At 43.9% G+C, this 20,309-nt stretch overlaps 1 protein-coding gene across 1 annotated transcript in view; it reads left to right on the forward strand.

Annotated features, from left to right (window-relative positions):
* htr4 (5-hydroxytryptamine receptor 4) overlaps positions 1-20,309 on the forward strand; it is a 142,004-nt gene that overhangs the window by 58,057 nt on the left and 63,638 nt on the right. The window contains exon 3 of the mRNA XM_031746318.2: positions 14,642-14,755. Coding sequence (XP_031602178.2) covers positions 14,642-14,755 — 114 coding nt within the window. The remainder of the gene's footprint in view (positions 1-14,641; positions 14,756-20,309) is intronic.

The raw sequence follows: 20,309 nt of genomic DNA on the forward strand, positions 1-20,309 counted from the left end.
GGACACATGCTCAACATTTAAGCGACACTCGGATACGATTCCACACCTTCTGTGACTCAAAGTCTTCTGTGGGTGACTTTAATCGCCAGGCTGGTCTGTGGGCATCTCTCTGCTGATGGACCAAACAAAAGCAGGCTCATGTACACTTGGTCAAAACATGTTGCCTGGCAACCTTAACCCGGTGTTTGACTGCGGCTGTCGCCAGTTTGAATTTTGCCAGGAGCCTTCAGGAGATGGATGCAGTTTATTACTAAGAGAGTGTTATCGTCACTCTGTCAGTATGTAAATAAGATGCTTCAAGAATTCTGCCGCACGTATCATCACACGGCACGCTGAGTACATTATACTGAGTCTGCTGTGTGTTCCTGTTATGAGAACTCGGCTGTTGGCTCATCACCATTTGAAGGGAATTCTTTTCAGTCATGCATAATTTTATATTTCTATATTTTTAGAACCTACACAAACCTCTGAGGCACCAAAATAAAACCTCTGGATATTTTTGGTTTTTTTTACTCGGCTATGCCAAAAGTCCTGATTTAACTTTACCGTTACACCACGCCTCTGAGGTAAACACTTTATAAAGTTTCCGAGATAGCTGGCAGGTCGGAACAGCTTGGAGAACTTCCCGTTTTGTTTTTTTTGTGGAAAATAAGCAGACATGAGAGCGCGAAGAACCACAGCACCTCTGATGAGTTGGTGCCGACAACGATCACTTTCCCAGCCTGGATGGCTTCACCACCTCTAAAACTTTAGGACTTCAGCATCATTACAGCTGTCAGGCATACCTGTCAGGGCGTCCTCGCCTCTTCACCCGGTCTGTGGGCGGAGGCGAGGACGTGCGGTGGGTCACATGTGGTGACACCAGCTTAGACCTGGCCCCAGGTGCAAGCCATTTCCAGATACACCCCCCTTACAGGGCAAAGCCGGCAGGAAGAGGCCAATGAATGAACGGCCTAATCCACCAGCTAATGTAAGCTGTAGCTGAGCTCATATTTGATTGCCTGAAGCCCGTTTCCTCGCCTTTGGGATGCGTTTATGTGGGAAGCTGCCGGAATCACGCCTCGCGCCTTTGGGAAATCGTTATAAAGACAATTAGCCTGAAATGACTTGCAGGGCTTTTTATTCCACATTAGCACTGACGGCTGACTGATGGCTCATGCTGCTCTGTCACTAATTTGAGTTTGAATCACACGACGTTTGAATTAGTCAGTGACTCTTATTGTGGGGGGGAGCTGATGCCTTAGTTCAGGACTGTGACTCAGTCTCTGTGTTCTTACTTATTTAAAAGTGCATTTTGTAACACGTGACCTTTGGCGACCTGCATTTGGCAGGTTTATCTTACTTGCAGCTGAAAGGAGGAAGTTATTTAGAGCTCAGTCTGGTTTGTTTCACTGTGCTGCTGACAGCGAAGTAAACTCACTGAGCTTTCTTTGTTTCAATAAATAAAAATGATAATATTAACATTTGTGCTGAATGAAAACAGAGTTTTACGGAGATGCTTTTCTTTTTTAAGACGTTTTTTGAAGTAAGTGCAAAGCTAAGGCACTTTTCATGTTTAAACCAAAACCATGGAGTCTCCAGAGATTTGCTCTGTGACCAGAAAGAGGTCGTCGAAGTGAGCCACTCAGGATTTATTTGAAGGTATTTTGGTTTGTTTTACAGTAGAAATTACTACGTGAACACCCGCCTGAGGTGAAGTTTTCCACCCGTGTCCATCTTTTTCACTCTTTTTATTTTGTGGGTTCCCACAGTGACTGAGACTGGTTCACTCCCACTGTCACGGCTGCCCAGGGAGAACTCCTGATAGATAAATCATGTCCTCTGCTTGTCGTGGTCCTGGCTCTTTTACCCAGTGTTTTATATTTGTGGGCTTCTGTTAAAATGTCTGGAGTTTGTTTGTGGTCTCGATTTTCACCTTTGTGTATTCCCTCTGTGTTTCCTGCCAGGCTTAGGTTAGTCTGCACTTCCCTGTTAGTTATTGCTCCTCACTTCACCATCTTAGGTTTTATTTCCTTGCTGTAGCGATTGTCCACACCCGTGTTAACATGTTAGCCCAATCAGCCTTTGTATATTCAGAGCCCCAGCTCTCGCCTTGCTCTTTGTGATGTCTGTTATTATTTCCCTGCAGTTTTTATCTCCAGTGTGTCTTCTGTTTATGTCTGTGGACTCTTTCTTCGCCTAAATAAAGCTTTCGGGTCCACATTCCTGCACACATGACACTGGTCTGGTTACCCAATCAAACCTTCACTTTGGAGCCAGTATTGCTTAGCAAAATAAAGAGGTGTAGCCAGTGGCACCAGAGCTGCTAAACTCATCACACCCAGGAAGTTCAGGAGAAAATGCACCTCGTTACCGATGCCATTATTCAATTCAATTCAATTCAATTTTATTTATATAGCGCCAAATCACAACAAAAGTCGCCTCAAGGCGCTTTATATTGTACAATAGATCGCACAATAATAAATACAGAGAAAACCCCAACAATCATATCATATGACCCCCTATGAGCAAGCACTTTGGCGACAGTGGGAAGGAAAAACTCCCTTTTAACAGGAAGAAACCTCCGGCAGAACCAGGCTCAGGGAGGGGCGGCCATCTGCTGCGACCGGTTGGGGTGAGAGAAGGAAAACAGGATGAAAGACATGCTGTGGAAGAGAGACAGAAATTAATAACAGATATGATTCGATGCAGAGAGGTCTATTAACACATAGTGAGTGGCTGGAAAGGAAAAACTCAATGCATCATGGGAATCCCCGGCAGCCTACGTCTATTGCAGCATAACTAAGGGAGGATTCAGGGTCACCTGGTCCAGCCCTAACTATATGCTTTAGAAAAAAGGAAAGTTTTAAGCCTAATCTTGAAAGTAGAGATAGTGTCTGTCTCCCGAATCCAAACTGGAAGCTGGTTCCACAGAAGAGGGGCCTGAAAACTGAAGGCTCTCCCTCCCATTCTACTTTTAAATACTCTAGGAACAACAAGTAGGTTGTCCATTAATCTGGACTGCTGCTTGGCTGTGTCTGCATGCAGTCTGCGTTGCACTCGGTTTCATTTATCCGGCCCAGATGGACTTTAGGCCACCGGGGAAAGCAGAGGCTTCATTGAGAAGGACTCAGTGGTGATGATGTCCGACCACAATCACACAGAGTGGGCGTCCCAGGCCTCCTGACTGGCAGATTTCACACAGACTGCGTGGGCCTTTTCTATTCTGATGTTGGGCTGGTTCGTGGACTCTTATTGTCCTTCTCTGCCTCCTCCGTTGGTCACACATCATTACCTATCCCATTCAAGCAGACCGGGTCATCGCATTATGTTCAGGCAATCATCCTGTGAGTTTAGACGAGCTTTATGGCTGTGAAATGTGCTCAGCTATTCTTGGCCCTCGATTATATTATTACACTGAAAATATCCTCTATTATTTCCAGCAAACTGGATTTTTCGAAGGTACTTCTAATTTATAACCCATTTATGAAACTCACATCTGTGATTTCACAAGGCTTAAGTGAAGTTTTACATCAACTATATTCAGTAATTATGAAATTTATCATGTTAGTGTTGATTGATCATTCAATTAAAAACAGACCTGCAGTTTTCTCTTAATTTAGCTTCTTTCTCTGCATTATTTAAAGCTTTGGCAGCTCCACCGGTCAGTGAAGCAGTTACAGATGACGAGTCATCATCATAAAAACAGGTGCATGAGGCCGAGGGACACTTCCTTTAGTTGTGTACGATGCGTCAGGATTGTCAGGTTAATGTAACGGCAGCACGTGTGTTACAGCATGTCAGAGGACTGTAATCAATGATGGCAGTCAAATTATCCGACCATCGTTAAAAATTGAAATATTTGTTGTGAAAGGGCCTCACATTCTCTGTCTGAAGCAAGCTCCTCCCACTTTAAACCAACCTTCTTCTGTTTGGCTGCCCTTTATGACTTCTTACAGATCCAAAAGTAGAAAAGGAGCTACTGGAGCTACTGTAGCTCAGCAGGTCATGTGCTGATTGGAAGGTGGGTTGTTCCATCCCTGGCTGCTCCAGTCTGCATGCCAAAGTACCCTTAAGCAAGAATGAACCCAGAGCTGCTCTCTGATGTGTTCAGAGTGTGAATGTGTAAATGAGGCATGTTGTACAAAGTGCTGTAGAAAAGTGCGCCAAACAGAGCTTCATCATCAGAGACCAACGCATGAGTTTACAAACTGATTGTTAGTCTAACATGTCTAATTACTGTCAAAGACATCTGAACACACTTTCTTCTGTGTGTGAGTGCATTTTTCAGAGTCGCCGGTAGACAAAAACAGCAGACGTACCTGAAACATGTGGGCAGCTAATCAGAGGTCTGCTGTCAGAATCACAGCAACAGGCCAAACTACTGTTACTATGGTTACAGGCAGGCTCATCTGCAGGAGGTTTGGGTTTCTAACAGAGAACATACCGAGTCTCCGGGTGGTCCAGCAGACGTACTGTAGGAGCCAATCGGCTTAAAGTAATTTCAAAGCTGGATAGTCTATGTCTGCGTGGAGGCGACGGAGCCACAGTCAGACTGTGGGTTTGGACAGTCGGCAAAGAGGCAGTTTGTCTCTTTGTGTGCCTAAAATTGATCAAGCTTTATTGAACCTGAGCGTGAGTCGCCTTGAACTGAAACCAATTTCTGTGCAAGTTGTCAATCTTTCCAAACAGCTTTCACGCCTGTCCGGTTTCAGAGCATGAATTACAAAGTCAAGTATTGGTCTCCGTCCTGATGTTTCTGCAAAGAGAGCTCCTGCCAGTCATCTGTCAGTCCAATCGCTGAACCTGACGTGTAAGCACTGATGCTGCATCGCATATGAGCCGAGGAAAATGAGCGCGGGCAGCACTGCGACGCAGTTGGCTAAAAATTCAGCTCGATGCCTGAAAGATTGCCGTTAGTGGACGGCACACAGCCTTGGCGCGACGTGTTCAGGATACATGATGAGACCTGTTGTTGTTAAGGAACAGTTTGGATTTCAAAGCGTCTGGAAGTTGAATTTAAAATGACCTTTAATTTGCAGCCCTGCTCCCTTTTAAATGAACTGGAGGGATTCTCAGTGTAAATTTGGTCTGGCTTTAAAAACAATGTTGAAGTGGACGACTGCCATTGTGCTGATTAAAGGTGCGGCGGTGGGAAAGATGTGAAAAGATGTGTGAACACACATAAGGAGGATTTTTAAGGAAGGGTGTTTCTGCATGATCGAGACAAAGGGTTTAGAACAACGTACAAGACGAATAAACCTGTGTGTGTGTGTGTGTGCGTGTGTCTGTTTGTGTGTGTGCGTGTGTCTGTTTGTGTGTGTGCATGTGTGTGTCTGCAGAATGATTGCAGTGATGATGATAGTGATTGCTTCTCTTGTGTGTTCTGCAGTTCGTCTGATGCAGGTGGTGTTTTTTTCTCCTGTGGAATCTTAAATTGTTCCTGATTTTTGTGGTTTTTGTCTGTTTTGTGAGGAACATTTGTCTCAAAGTTCTCCATTGGGTCTGATTATAAACAGTATTCAGGCAGACACCTTCAAACTTTTTAGATTTGCTGAAACTGAAATTCTGTGTAGCAAACTGTGATGACTGAAACAATGTATTTCTCTGCTCTGCAGCTCTGCAGCTGAAACACTTGACAGAGTTACTTGACATTTCCAATCACAATGTTAGCGACACTCAGAAAGCTTGGAGGAGCTTAATTTATCTGTGCAAACAATCCACTGAACTCTGCGCCGCTATCGCCCATCATCACAGCCAGAAATATCCTGATGATGCATCGCTGTAAATGTCAAGTGCAGTCAGGTCGTCACCACGATTCTTTTATTTCAGTGCTTCAGGTTTCTGATCACAGACAATAGAAACTGATTATTATAAATATATATATTAGTGCTTTCATTCTGGGCCCTGCAACAGACTGGTGTTTTTTTTATTTGTAGCAGAAACACACACCAGCCCTCAGCAGTTGAAATAAGTGGGCTTCTTTAAAAATGCAAAACGAGCTTAAAATCTGATAAAACATCAACAACGTGAAGGTCTCCGTCCATTTGTGAGGCTCCGGCACAGAGCAGCATGGATTCTCAGGAACAGCAGTGATTAAATTACATAAATGACAAGTGTTGCTGACAAACTGCGAGAAGCTCATCAGTGGAACATGCTGGAGTTTCTGGCTTCTCGTTCATTAAAGTTCATTATATTGTAAGGTATACCCTACAATAATACATACAAGAGAAAAACTCAACAATCACATGACCCCCTATGAGCAAGCACTTTGGCGACAGTGGGAAGGAAAAACTCCCTTTAAACAGGAAGAAACCTCCAGGAAGAACCAGGCTCAGGGAGGGGCGGCCATATGCAGTGATGGGGTTTCATAAAACCAGAATTTTTCCCTAATTAACCGGTTTGAGCCCCTCATGACTATAAAGAAAACAAATAATAATAACAAATGTAATAAAGGAAGTTCTTTGCTGTCACACTTGACTGTCTGTCACTTACAGTGTTCGTCTGTCTGCATGCATGGGAATAGCCCCCAGCTGAGGCTGTCGGAGCTGTCACAAACACTTCAGCCCACTTTCAGCTCTGACAGCCTCGCCTGGAAAGCACATTGTGTTTCCTACCTTTCTGCTGCTTCTCGCCTGCACTCCTTTATGCTTTAAACGTGTTTCATTGGTGAGGTAAAGATAATAGAACCTAATTAGACCCAAACTCCAGTCTCACGTGCCAACTCAGAAACCAAAACCTTTTGTTCAGAAGTAAACCTCAGCAGCTGCAGCCATGCTTAAAAAGTCCATCAGAGCAAAGAAAATAATCTTGAGTCCAGCGGAGAGATCGCCGCTGTGACTACAACTCCTATCAGACCCTGACTGAGCAGCACGCCAGCAGCTGTTGGTTCAACATGTGAACGCTAAAAGATAATGTTTCATTTATTGCTCCCGAAGCCTGGAAAACAGTGTTTATTCACAGAAAAATCAGACACACATGCTTCATTGCCGTGGTGATTTATGAAGCTTTATATTCCTGCCAGCGTGCAGGAGAGAACATTCTGCACATTCCCACTAATCAAATGTGCCATTTGACATGACACAACCTTTAAGGAAGTCTGTAAGGTCTCCATCCTCTCCAATCATGACGCTAACGGGGCGAATGGTACGTTAGCGTTTGACGCCGCCGGGTCCGGACAACATAACGGCGTGTGACGAGTTGGGAGCGAGGAGCGGGTGGCCTGGCCAGCGGGACGGCCTGTCGTGACCCCTGTTCTGACACATTTTCCCCTGTTTGTGTTGCCGATAAGCAGCATCCGATACCAGTTTGAACTCTGCCCATGGCCTCTGATACCAGTCTGCATAATGGTGCGTTTGTGTTTGCCTGCTGAGAGAGAATGCCCATGTCCAGACAGCCTTTGTTTGCAATTAGGGATTCCCACTGAGGTCTTTACAGCCAGACGGGATGTTTTCTTTTTTTCGGACTCAAACACAATGTAAAGTTGGAGGCCTTCCTCGCTGTTTACGCACTCTTCTTGTGTGTGTGCGTAAACTTGTGGCCACGCTTGGGTGAGCAGAACAAAGAAAATGGGTTTGGATGGACAGGGTGGGGTGTGAGGCTGAAATGGCATTTGAGAGCAAACAATGGATGCAGTCTTTTTCTCACTGTTATAATAAAATAATGTGAAACAGTTTGCTTTTAGACACAGAGCTCTCAGAGGAGCATGGCATGTTTACTTGATGTTCAAAAATAATTATTTTTAGGAGCCTGCTGTAAATTCCTAACTAACTCCTAATTAAAAAGTTGGGCTGAGCGGCAGCTGAAGGTCTTCCAAAGGTTAAATCAGAGGCGCCAAACTCGTTTTGGTTCATGGATGACATACAGCCTCTTACGACCTCATGGTGACCAGACCAGTAAAACCAGTGCACAAAAACCAATTAAAACCACCTCCAGGACTCTTGGCTGGAACCTTTCTTTGGTGTGGCAGAACATTGATGTCTTTGACCTGTAACACAATTACAGATCTGAATCTTTGTCTGGTTTTAGGAAAAGACCAGTGATGATATTGCTAACATCAGATGGATTATGGGAAAAAACCCAAAGAATATCAGCAAAGTTTCGACCTATGCTTTATATATTACAGTAAAGTTTTAACTGTGGGGACCATCAAAACCACTGGAGGACATTAAAAGTCCTGGGCGTTTCTACCCATCTGATTAGCCTCATAAGAACACTGTATGAAGACCAAGAAGCTGCTGTCAGGAGTATGGAGACACTGAATGGTTTAGAACGTGCGTTAGAATAGGATGCATCCAATCATCCTATATGTTGAAATGTGCTCTTTTGGAATGCTGACCGGATAATCAAGAAAGATTTTTGATTGGTGGATGAAATATTGGTAACCTCAGATTTGCACAGAACACCACTTTGCACTGTTTAATGAGAAAGCCAGAACATGGGAATACTACTCAGTATGTCTGAAACCAAAATCCTGACAACTGAAAACTACAAAGATGGCAGCTTAAACATAGATGACGATGAAAGGTCAAGAACTTTAATCTGAATGATTAATTTTTAATTATCAGTGAGATCATTATCCAGTGATTATTCATCAACAATTATCATTATTTGTCCATGAGAAATTGCCAAAGGAGAATCGCAATGGCGCAATCCAATAAAGTCTTCGAATCTAAGGACGTTTCTTGGCCAATAAAAGAAAAAAGGCTATAGTACAGTTTTATTTTCTCTGTGCTCACCTATAGCTGTGAAAGCTGAAAAAAGAAAACCAGACAGTTGGTGAATTAGTGCTTCTGAAACTTAGACAGATTTTATCAGTACCATGGATGCCCGAAGGACCGACAAATCAATGGAGAGGCAAATAATGAAGATACAGCTCACTTATGTCAGACGTGGTCTCGATCGGAAGAACAGAAAGTTTATGCATCAAGTTGTGGTTCGAGAACCAATGGCCTTAACTCTAACACTGGTTGGATGAACATGAAAAAGTTTTAATGGCTTAATGATCCAAACCTAAAACCTAATAAAACATCAGATGTGTACACATAGAAATGCTGTGTAGCTAAAGCCATGACACACACAAATATGGAGATAGACCTGGATGGCTGTAGCTGTGTCACGTTACATGAATACCAAATCTTAATTTGACTGCTAAATGTTCGAAGATTTTTAATGGAAAGTTGTTGAGTAGATTTCCGTGAACTCTGATTAAAATAAACACCTCACAGGCTGACATGGAGGAAAACATAAAAGTAATGAAAATGAACGAACTGAAAGCCCAAATAAGGTTTCTGACAAACCATAATCATTTCAGGTATCTCAGTTCAGATGATCAGTGTGTATTGGTTGCACAGCCCCTAATGCACCGCGAGCGTCGTCATCGTGGAAATTTGTCAAAGCCATTGAAACAGAGCGCCGTGTCTCTAGAGGAAGTTCAGTTTGGAGATGAAATCACTGATTCACATGTTCTCACCTCTCCCTTCTTCTTCTCTGAAATTCCCCGTGGATGTGGACAGGATTTCCGGCTCCCTCCATCTTTAACTTCCATCTCTCTGACAGAGAGCTCAGAGTCCCGCTGGATGTCTCACCCAGAAATAAATTTAGCTTGTTTCCTGACGCTGTGTCCTCAGATGAACATGAACTTTCTAGAGAAGCATTTAAATGATGCATCAGGCCTGGCTGCTGCGCTTCAGTGACCACTGTGCACTCAGCTCCACTCAGATTCTTTGTTCATTTTATTTGTTGATAATATTTTGTAAATGCTCTCTTTAATATTGTGTAAATGTATGGCACAGAGAACAGAAAAAAGGTTTTGGTGTGTTTTTATGTTGTGTATACGAGCTGCGTCATCACAGCCTGCGGCATTTCTGCAGATTTGATTGCATCAGCTGCGATCAGGTGGTGAGGAGGGGAAATGACTGCGAGCAGGTGGAACTAACAAAACAATCTCTGAACCGGTTCTGTCGGCCCTCCTCAGTTGACTCGACAGTTCCCGTGCACGCTGTCACGTGGGATTTTCTGCTTGACATGGTAAGAGTCGGGCAGCTTCGGCTCTGAGAGGACCTCAGTGAGGACTTCTGAGAGCTCAGTCCAGCTCTCACTAACAGTCAGCTCCATGCAGCCAGTCAGTGGCAGCTCGTTTAATTCAGCCACATGATATGTGATCCCCTATAGCTGTAAAAGCATTTTTTATATGTGTGTGTTCATATTTCAAAGGTTTGGCTCTCCAGCTGTCACTCACCAGAGTCAGACCAACTGAGAATATCAAGCTCAGAGCCAAGAAAGTGCAAAAACATATTATTTATGCGCATTTAGTCTTCACGAGGAGTAAGAGAAACCAGATGTTCGGTCATGGATGATGGAGGTATTTCCCCGCTCATCTGTCTCCTCTGAGCTCCTAATTGAGGCTGCTCCATGCTGATTACCTAGTATACCCAGCATTACCCAGCTTAGCTCAGGTCAAAGTTCACGCATATCTGATGTCTTTCATCCTTCAAACCCACTGCTCTACAGCTTCTCTGTTTGTCTTTGTCAGTCTCTCTGCTTCAACAGCAAAAAGCCCTTTTTGTACGTCTGCAGAATCGTTGAGGAGCAGCAGAGGAAATTCCTGCCTCTGTCGTCTGTTTTTAAGCACATTTGCTTTCAAAGGACGTCAGCTGTGTTCTTTCCAAACCCTTTAGCTTATAACGTACTTGGATGAGACGTTACACTCAATCTGAAGAAGTCACAGCTTAATTAAGCGCGTTTTGAAGAGTGATCAGGAGCTGGGTTACTGTGTGTGATGCTGGGGTGTAGCCTTCTGTCAGGTGTGTAGTCACAGTCCCAAACAAGACACAGATGCAGGTGTCCTGGTGTGTATGTGCCTCCCAGCACCTGGCCTTCATTCTCGCTTCTCATCCTGAAGATGTCTTCCATCCTAAAAACTGATGGACAGTGACGGGTATTTAACCCCCACTGGTGTTGTCCCCTTGATGTCCCCCATCATCATGTGACCACTGAAAACATGTGTTTGTCCATTTATTAAATCAGCAAAGATGCTCAGGCGAGAACCAGTGTTCCATCAGACAGACCAGAACAACCACTCCACACACTGATTGGGGTTTGGGCGTTAGGGTTAAATAGGCGGGACTCTCCATCAGTTCTTAGAACTGCAGAGGCCACTTGGATGAGAGCTGAAAGGGCCTGACAAACCTGAAGAAGTGCAGTTTTCTTCATGCTACCTTGACCTTGATTACTGAGAACCTACACAGACATCCTCTTTGGTTCAGACAGAACCAAATAGCTGCACCACACTGTCACTTTTCAAAATAATGGCTTCAAGAGCAAGCGGTCCTCAGGTGTGTGTGTGTCCCCAGGTATGGGTCAGGTGTGTGTCCTCAAGTGTCCCTGCTAATGTGATAGCTGCATCATCCCTTTTTTATGGCAGCAAGCTCTGTGCCCAGCCCATGAGCATAAACAGTGAGAACAGCTGTAAACCTGGTGACGGGTGGATCGTCATATGATTTACTCAGACTTTACTCCCACTTTAGAAAAAAATATGATATAACAACAACAGTGTCGTGCTTGGAAATGTTGAACCTCTTAGTTTACGTGTCAAAGCGTCAGTTTGCTGAAAGTTTGTTGTGGAAGCTGCAGGTCTGTGTTTAAGGTTCTAACAGTGGAGTTTAAATCCTAAATAAAATCCTTTTCATCAGACTGTGCGGCCTAATTGTTTATTAAGGAGCAGACCACCAGCAGCTGTAGCGAGTGAACATGACTCTAACTAATGATCAGTAAGTGTGTGCGCTCAGCACTGCTTTAGCTTCTGCAGCTGATCCATTAATTATAAAAGCAAAATGAGCCGAGACTCTCTCACCAAAGCCAATATTTGTACGGCACCTTTCTTACCTGTCGCCATGTTAGAAGCCAGGTGATACCACTATAATGAGCGTATCGATGTCTCATTTAGGGGAAAGGTGTACCTGACAAACTCGACGTGAAGGATTATTATGAGGCCTCTAGATTATTTCTTGGTAACGATGCTTCTATTGAGAAGTCAGCGTTCCCGTTTGATCTGATTAGTGCACTGGCATCACGGATCAAAGAACAAGCCTCATTTGCACACTATCACTCTGCCTTTGAACCTCGGATGCTGCGAGGGAAATCATTTGGCAGACGGGTTCCTGAATTCAGCACAGCGGCTCATGTTTGCATATTACCGATAATGTGGACAGGACATAAAAGCCACAGATAAACGTCTCTAAACGTCACTTTCTCCCGTAGAAATTTGCATTTTCTCGTGTGGGGAGATGTTGCCCACCCAGCCATGTCAGTCGCTGTCGTTCGTCATGTTTTCCCAACTCCCCGCCAGGCTGTGAGCTGCGAGAGAGATAGCAAACCTCAGAAGGATTGCTGTGATCCATTACTGATGTCAAACAAGTGTGAGTTTAAAGAGTCGCTTTCTGAGATCTCTCAAACCACAGAAGTGGCTCCAGGAGCTTCGATTCATAACTCACTCTGGCTGGACCCAAGACGTTTTTTAGAGGTTATACGCGTGTGGGGGCAAAAATGCAATGCCTGCAGTTTTAGCCTGTATTATTTATCATATCATATTCCCCATGTTGGATACTGAATACGCAACATGTCAGTTCTGTATCTATGACCAAAGACGTCTCGGTTATCGCCGGAAGATGAGCTTTGTCAAACAGGCGAGTGTGTTTTTGTGTTTATGCTCCTGATGATGACAGTTTAACCTCAGTAAATGCTGTTTGTTGTGTTTTGGGGAGAAGTGATTTGTATCAGGGTTCCTGTGGATTATACAGAGATCGTTTGCCTGCTTTGACCTTCTCGTGTCTCAGGCTCAGCACAGCTCGACCCCAGGAGGTGGAAATGGGGTCTTTCAAACACGCTTTGTATGAAAGTTGATATAGAAAATCAGAGCACAGCTTTGAGGTGCAGCAGCGATGCTGGAGCCAGGACATGAGCACCTCTGCCATGAATAGCATGAATCGGCCAAACGCTGAAAGCGCTTTGATACTTTGTTACTAAAAGGGCTTTGACGCAGCGGGGGCAGACTCGGGACCTCTGAGGACCTCTAACCAGGACGTTAGCATCAGATCCCTGTGTGGTCCCGTGGGCTGCACATAGCTAGAAGGGCCTGGAGGCTTTTAGACCTCTGTTGCTGTTTTTATTACTTTCAGACTGAATTCTCTGTTTTATCTCTTTCTTTGTAAAATCCCATGCAGTTGGTACACCTGTGCAGGTTTCTGATTGGTCACCTGCTGCTGCAGACTTTATTTATTTTGCTTCTGCTCGATAGGAGGCACTCACACTTTGGTTTGTTGCTCTTGGTTCGACTATCCTGTGCTACAAAGCCAGACTAATTTATTACTGAGCTGTGTGAGCTTTCTGCTTCTCAAAGGGTTTCTCTTTTTACCTGGCTAGATCACCATGGTAACTGGTGCTGAACTCATCACCTGGTTGGCAGCAGGTCATGTTCAGAGGTTCTGTTTAAAGCTGGCTGGAAGCACCACATCGTCACTCATTCTTGTTTTAAGAGCGTCGAATCATCACCATGAAACGTGATCACACATAGTGTCTGTGATTGGAGCAGGGGGCGCTCACAGGGACCACTTAAAGCTGAAGAAGGGTGACGTGACCTGTGAAACGCCCGTTTTACGTGAGCTCGCTCTGGGGCTGATGAAGAGAGCCGTTCACGTTGCCTCTGCCTCCCCTCGACGTGCAGCAGTGTTGTGCAGATGAATGGTTTCACAGAAGTCGATTGCACTGCTTTGGTTTCAGTGCCTCTTTCACGCTCATTTATCAAACCCAAATGACAAAATGTCTGCTGCGAACTCTGGTGACGATTCAAACTGATCAGATAGTTACAGCATAAATGTGCCTTTGTTTCTGAGTGTGCAGATGCTTCTGGCTCTCAGCTTCTGCTCCATACTGTTCTACCTGCAGGGTGCGGAGGGGAGTTTGTTCCTCGCTGTGACTCCTGAGTCTCTTTTTGTTATTGTGAAACATATCCATGCATCCTGAAGCCTCTCCGAGTGCTTATGTAGGTGGAAGCAATCAGCACAGCAGAGGAAGAGACCTCTGCTTTTAAATACACAGGATATCATCACTGCTGCACCTGGTTGCTTGTTCAGGTTCAGCAGGCTATCTCGGAGATGGAAATAAATCTCATTTGCATCTGAATGTTTTCAGTGACATCCTCTTAGCCAGAGACACCAAACAAGAACAGGTAAATCCATCTTTACCTGAATGGAGCTTTTACTGCTAATGACTGGCGCCAGAGGCTGAACCTAATGAGCCGACAGGAGCAAGGAGCAGGGCTGATTTCTTGTTGCTCCACCTCGTGGTGCAGGCTGATGAAAGAAAGATTATAATATTGTCTGTAATAGATGCCACATGAGGGGTCACTCTGCAGTTTTAACTCTCTCTCGCATAAAATGAGAGCTGACGGCCTCTCTGTACCCTGCCTGACGAGTTCTGACACATTTGTAAATATCAATAAACATTACAGCAGTGTTTTCCAAGGGTAGCTACGCAGGCAGAGACCACCCTCGCTAACTTCTTTTACTGTAAGGCGCCTGAAATGTGACAGAATCCTCTCAGTTCAGAATCCTAGCAGGCTTTCAGACTTAAACTGACATGCTGTTGTTTTATCTCCCTGCAGCGATAGCATGCCAAAGCGGATGGCCCTGATCTGCTTCCTGTCTCTGGTCATGCTGATGAGCATCTTTGGAAACCTGCTGGTCATGGTGGCCGTCTGCAAGGACAGACAACTCAGGTGGGAACAACCTTCTTCTTAAAGGCGCTTCTGTGTGATTGGCGGATGTGCATGAGAGTAAATCAGTGACAGTCAGAGCAGCACATTTTTTTTCACTTCCTGTTTCTTATTTAAATATTTTCTTTGATTCCTGGTAATGTTTATTGTTGGATCTTTAGCGGATTCAGTTTTTTCTTAGCTGCTTTAGATGTGAATCCCTCCCTGTGTTCCATCCTCATGTGATGAGTCTCCTGTGTTACGTTCATGTTCATGTCTGTGTTTAGTGATCTCACTTCCTGCTTTATTTTGATAGTGTTCCTTGTGCCTTGCTGCTAGTTTTGCTTCCTTGTGTCGCCCTGTGATTTGGTTCAGTTGTGTCTCGTTCTCTCTGCTGTCTCTTCTTCCTCCAGCTCCCCTCTGTGTGTATCAATGGTTGCTGTCACTCCTTCTCCTTTGTCAGTGTGTGATGTGTATTTGCTATCAGAGATGGGCAGTAACGTGTTACTTGTAACACGTTACTGTAATCTGATTACTTTTTTCAAGTAACGAGTAATGTAAGGGATTACTATTGCAAAAACGGTAATTAGATTACCGTTACTTTCACGTAGGAGCGCTGCGTTACTGCGTTACTAAAACCGTGAGTTTTTTGCGAGAATGTCTCATGACAGTGACGTAAGCGAGTGCGACATTCGTGACAACAGCTGTCTGCAGATCAACAATGGACAATATATCGAGTGCGGAGAGAGTATGAGCATGCAGCGTTTAAAGCGTGGAAGTACTGACCTTATTTTGAGTTTGATTCCATAAAAAGTGACAAAAACATTAGTGTCCGTTGTGTGTGGGAAGAAAACTTCTTTTTACAGCGAAAAAAACCCATAAACTTCCAAGCAAGCACCGAGTGCGCTACGACTGTAATGTGAAATTCACAGAGAAACTTGCGGATTCTTCCACTGACCGCTGCGGCACACCTGCACCAGGGTAAACCTCCGCCTAACCCACTCCTGCTTTACAGGTGAAAATAGAGCAACAGGACCGCTAGTCTTTGATTTTATTTATTTTCTGCTGTGTTTTACTTGCATCTATTTGAAAGAGTGAGTGTAAACACAAAAACACATTTTATTTTATGTGCTGGAATGTGCAGAAAATAGGTTTACAGGGAGTGCAGAATTATTAGGCAAGTTGTATTTTTGAGGAATAATTTTATTATTGAACAACAACCATGTTCTCAATGAACCCAAAAAACTCATCAATATCAAAGCTGAATGTTTTTGGAAGTAGTTTTTAGTTTGTTTTTAGTTTTAGCTATTTTAGGGGATATCTGTGTGTGCAGGTGACTATTACTGTGCATAATTATTAGGCAATTTAACAAAAACAAATATATACCCATTTCAATTATTTATTTTACCAGTGAAACCAATATAACATCTCCACATTCACAAATATACATTTCTGACATTCAAAAACAAAACAAAAACAAATCAGCGACCAATATAGCCACCTTTCTTTGCAAGGACACTCAAAAGCCTGCCATCCATGGATTCTGTCAGTGTTTTGATCTGTTCACCATCAACATTGCGTGCAGCAGCAACCACAGCCTCCCAGACACTGTTCAGAGAGGTGTACTGTTTTCCCTCCTTGTAAATCTCACATTTGATGATGGACCACAGGTTCTCAATGGGGTTCAGATCAGGTGAACAAGGAGGCCATGTCATTAGTTTTTCTTCTTTTATACCCTTTCTTGCCAGCCACGCTGTGGAGTACTTGGACGCGCGTGTGATGGAGCATTGTCCTGCATGAAAATCATGTTTTTCTTGAAGGATGCAGACTTCTTCCTGTACCACTGCTTGAAGAAGGTGTCTTCCAGAAACTGGCAGTAGGACTGGGAGTTGAGCTTGACTCCATCCTCAACCCGAAAAGGCCCCACAAGCTCATCTTTGATGATACCAGCCCAAACCAGTACTCCACCTCCACCTTGCTGGCGTCTGAGTCGGACTGGAGCTCTCTGCCCTTTACCAATCCAGCCACGGGCCCATCCATCTGGCCCATCAAGACTCACTCTCATTTCATCAGTCCATAAAACCTTAGAAAAATCAGTCTTGAGATATTTCTTGACGTTTCAGCTTGTGTGTCTTGTTCAGTGGTGGTCGTCTTTCAGCCTTTCTTACCTTGGCCATGTCTCTGAGTATTGCACACCTTGTGCTTTTGGGCACTCCAGTGATGTTGCAGCTCTGAAATATGGCCAAACTGGTGGCAAGTGGCATCTTGGCAGCTGCACGCTTGACTTTTCTCAGTTCATGGGCAGTTATTTTGCGCCTTGGTTTTCCACACGCTTCTTGCGACCCTGTTGACTATTTTGAATGAAACGCTTGATTGTTCGATGATCACGCTTCAGAAGCTTTGCAATTTTAAGACTGCTGCATCCCTCTGCAAGATATCTCACTATTTTTGACTTTTCTGAGCCTGTCAAGTCCTTCTTTTGACCCATTTTGCCAAAGGAAAGGAAGTTGCCTAATAATTATGCACACCTGATATAGGGTGTTGATGTCATTAGACCACACCCCTTCTCATTACAGAGATGCACATCACCTAATATGCTTAACTGGTAGTAGGCTTTCGAGCCTATACAGCTTGGAGTAAGACAACATGCATGAAGAGGATGATGTGGACAAAATACTCATTTGCCTAATAATTCTGCACTCCCTGTAAATGTTAAACAAATTTCTTCCAGTCAGAGAATGTTGCATATATTAAATTTTTGCTTGATGCATAAAGTTAAAAGATTTAAAGTTCAAAGTTTTAAAAAGAGACGTTTCCATTTGATTACATTTTGTATGATGGATTATGCAGAAAAAGTAGAATTGGGCTGAAAGATCTATTGCTTTATCTATTCAGGTTGTAAATCGTGTTTTTAAAAAGTAACTAAGTAACTAAGTAATTAATTACTTTTGAAAATAAGTAATCAGTAAAGTAACGGGATTACTTTTGGGGGGAAGTAATCAGTAATTAGTTACTGATTACTTTTTTCAAGTAACTTGACCAACACTGTTTGCTATTTTCTTTAGCTATGGACTTTGTGTTTGTCTCCACGGTCTGTAACATCTACAGAACCGTGGCAGAAACTGCTTCTTCATGTGTGTCTGTATTTTCTAAAGTGGTTTCCACCATTGCAGCTCTGATCTTCATGAAGCAAAGGAGAAGGGTGTATGAACAGTGAAGGAATTAGAGGCAGAGTCAGAGGGTCAGGCTGAGGATGGAGGGTCATGTGGGAGCTGCCGTCACCTCAGTGCTTCAGTCCTCCCTCTTCACCTCGCCCTTCTCTTTGTCCCTCTCTCTGTCTGACGTCTCTCATCTTTCTTTCTTTGCCCCTCTCATGACCTTTGACTCATGGGATGCAGTGTGTGTGTGTGTGTGTGTGTGTGTGTGTGTGTGTGTGTGTGGTATGTTGAAGTCAGTGAGTGACGGCGTGTCTGCTGTGATGTCTTACGTTGCTGAGGTGGGAACATTTACATCTTTGTCCTTCTGTCCGCTGGGATCGCTTAGACAGAAATGCTTAGTGAGGACGTCCCTCTGGTGACGTGGGCGATACAGTAAATAGGAACTCTTTGCACATCATTTACAGGAATCACGAGTATCCCAGGTAGGAACAGCTGTTACATTACCAGTGGTGACATCAGTCACTGTGACGGTGATCGTGCCCGTCGGTCTGTAAAGGCTCACATACAGTCGGTGTGCGATTTGTGTGGTTGTGGCTTTATATGTGGGAAAAGTACTTATGCAAACCAAAGACTGTAAACAAATGATGGACATTGTCACATCTCCCATTATTTTCTGCAACCTAACATTAATCAGCCATGTTGTTTTTTTGGAGCCAGAAGTGACCATATCTGGAGGACGCTGAGCTCAGTAACATCCAGATAAAATCCTTGAATCTCAGTGTGCCCCAAAACATCTTGGACAGTAATGTTAGTACAGTGACCTCACAGCAGCCATGGTATTGGTCCTATGATGTCATTAAAAGTGCCTCAAAAGGCTCCAACAGCACAAACCTGGCCCAGATTTCCATTTCAGGGACTCCAGCTGCCTGTGTCACCTCCACCTGTCAATAGAATCGGGGCTGTGTGTTTTGGCAGGTACGTTGGCTTCGTTTTTCAGACCCGGAGGCTGACACCTGACAGCGAGAGAAGAGAGTCGCTGTGAGGCAGATGTCCGGTAGCTGACGTTCCAACATTTCTGTCCTGATGGGAGTTTAAAAGAGTTTAAAGTGAATCATACAGCAGTCATCAGATCTCAACTCAGTTAAACAATGATGAGTGGATTTTTAATTAATGAATTAATTTTTATGGTTGAAATCAATATTTTAAGGAGATGTTTTTCAGAGACTCCATGTGAATGAATAACAAGCTGTTCCAGCAGCTCATGGACGACTCTCACCTCTCATCACCCGTCTGTTTGTAGTCTTGTTGTAGTCAGAGAAACTCGGATTACAGCATAATGCCCATACTTTATATCCACGGCTCCTCCTGAAGCTGCTTTTCATGTGCCTTTGTAAACGTCTTCCTCACCCCTCACTGCAGAGTCGCTCTCACTCAGTCTGGGACCAGCTTTTCCAAATTTATAATCCCAGTTAGTAAAGTGAGATTAGCTTCTCTTAACTCAGTTAATGAGAACCCCCGAGCAGGATTCAGGGTCACCTGATCCAGCCCTAACTATATGAAAGTTTGAAGCCTAATCTTAAAAGTAGAGATAGTGTCTGTCTCCTGAATCCAAACTGGGAGCTGGTTCCACACAAGAGGGGCCTGAAAACTGAAGGCTCTGCCTCCCATTCTACTTTTAAATACTCTAGGAACAACAAGTAAACCTCTTGAAGAGACGAGAGCACCATGATAACATTAGCAGCTCAGTATGTCACAGTCGGAATAATTTATAAATAAACAAAAACTAACTAACTGCTGAGTAAGTCTCTGTTTCTCTTGTAAGCTTTCTTCTGTGGTTTGAAATAACCTGAGCGCTTTATTCTCATAACCAGCAAATCATCGAGGCAGAGGTCGGGTTTTTCCACTGCAGCCAGGTCTGTGTGAGGCAGGGAGCTCAACAGCTTAGAGACATTTTACACGTTTACCTAATGTACAGTACACACACACACACACACACACACACACACACACACACACACACAGTAAACACCAGCAGAGGGTGATTCAGAGGGTGGTAAAGCACTCATCATGAAACATCACACAAACAAAATCACTGTTACCACCTTTTGTTTCTCTCTGTGTGTCATGTCGAGTGTGTGAACACACACACACACACACACACGCTGCCACACAGTGTGTGTGTTTATAGACACTGAGCAGCTCTGCGAGCGCTCGCTGTTATAAACGGGTCGCAGCAGAAACTTTGCTTCCACATTTCTGATTTTGTCTTTTAACATCAAAGTTTATTTACATCATTTACAAAAGTAAGAACTAAATTCATCAAATAAAATAGTTCAAGTGAAAAAGAACATGAAAGAAAAGACCTTTCCAAACGATTCATTCATTCTTTCCATTGTTTTATTTCTGCCTTTGAGATTGGT

The sequence above is a fragment of the Oreochromis aureus genome, linkage group 2 (assembly GCF_013358895.1).
Source record: "Oreochromis aureus strain Israel breed Guangdong linkage group 2, ZZ_aureus, whole genome shotgun sequence".
Lineage (NCBI taxonomy): Eukaryota > Metazoa > Chordata > Actinopteri > Cichliformes > Cichlidae > Oreochromis > Oreochromis aureus.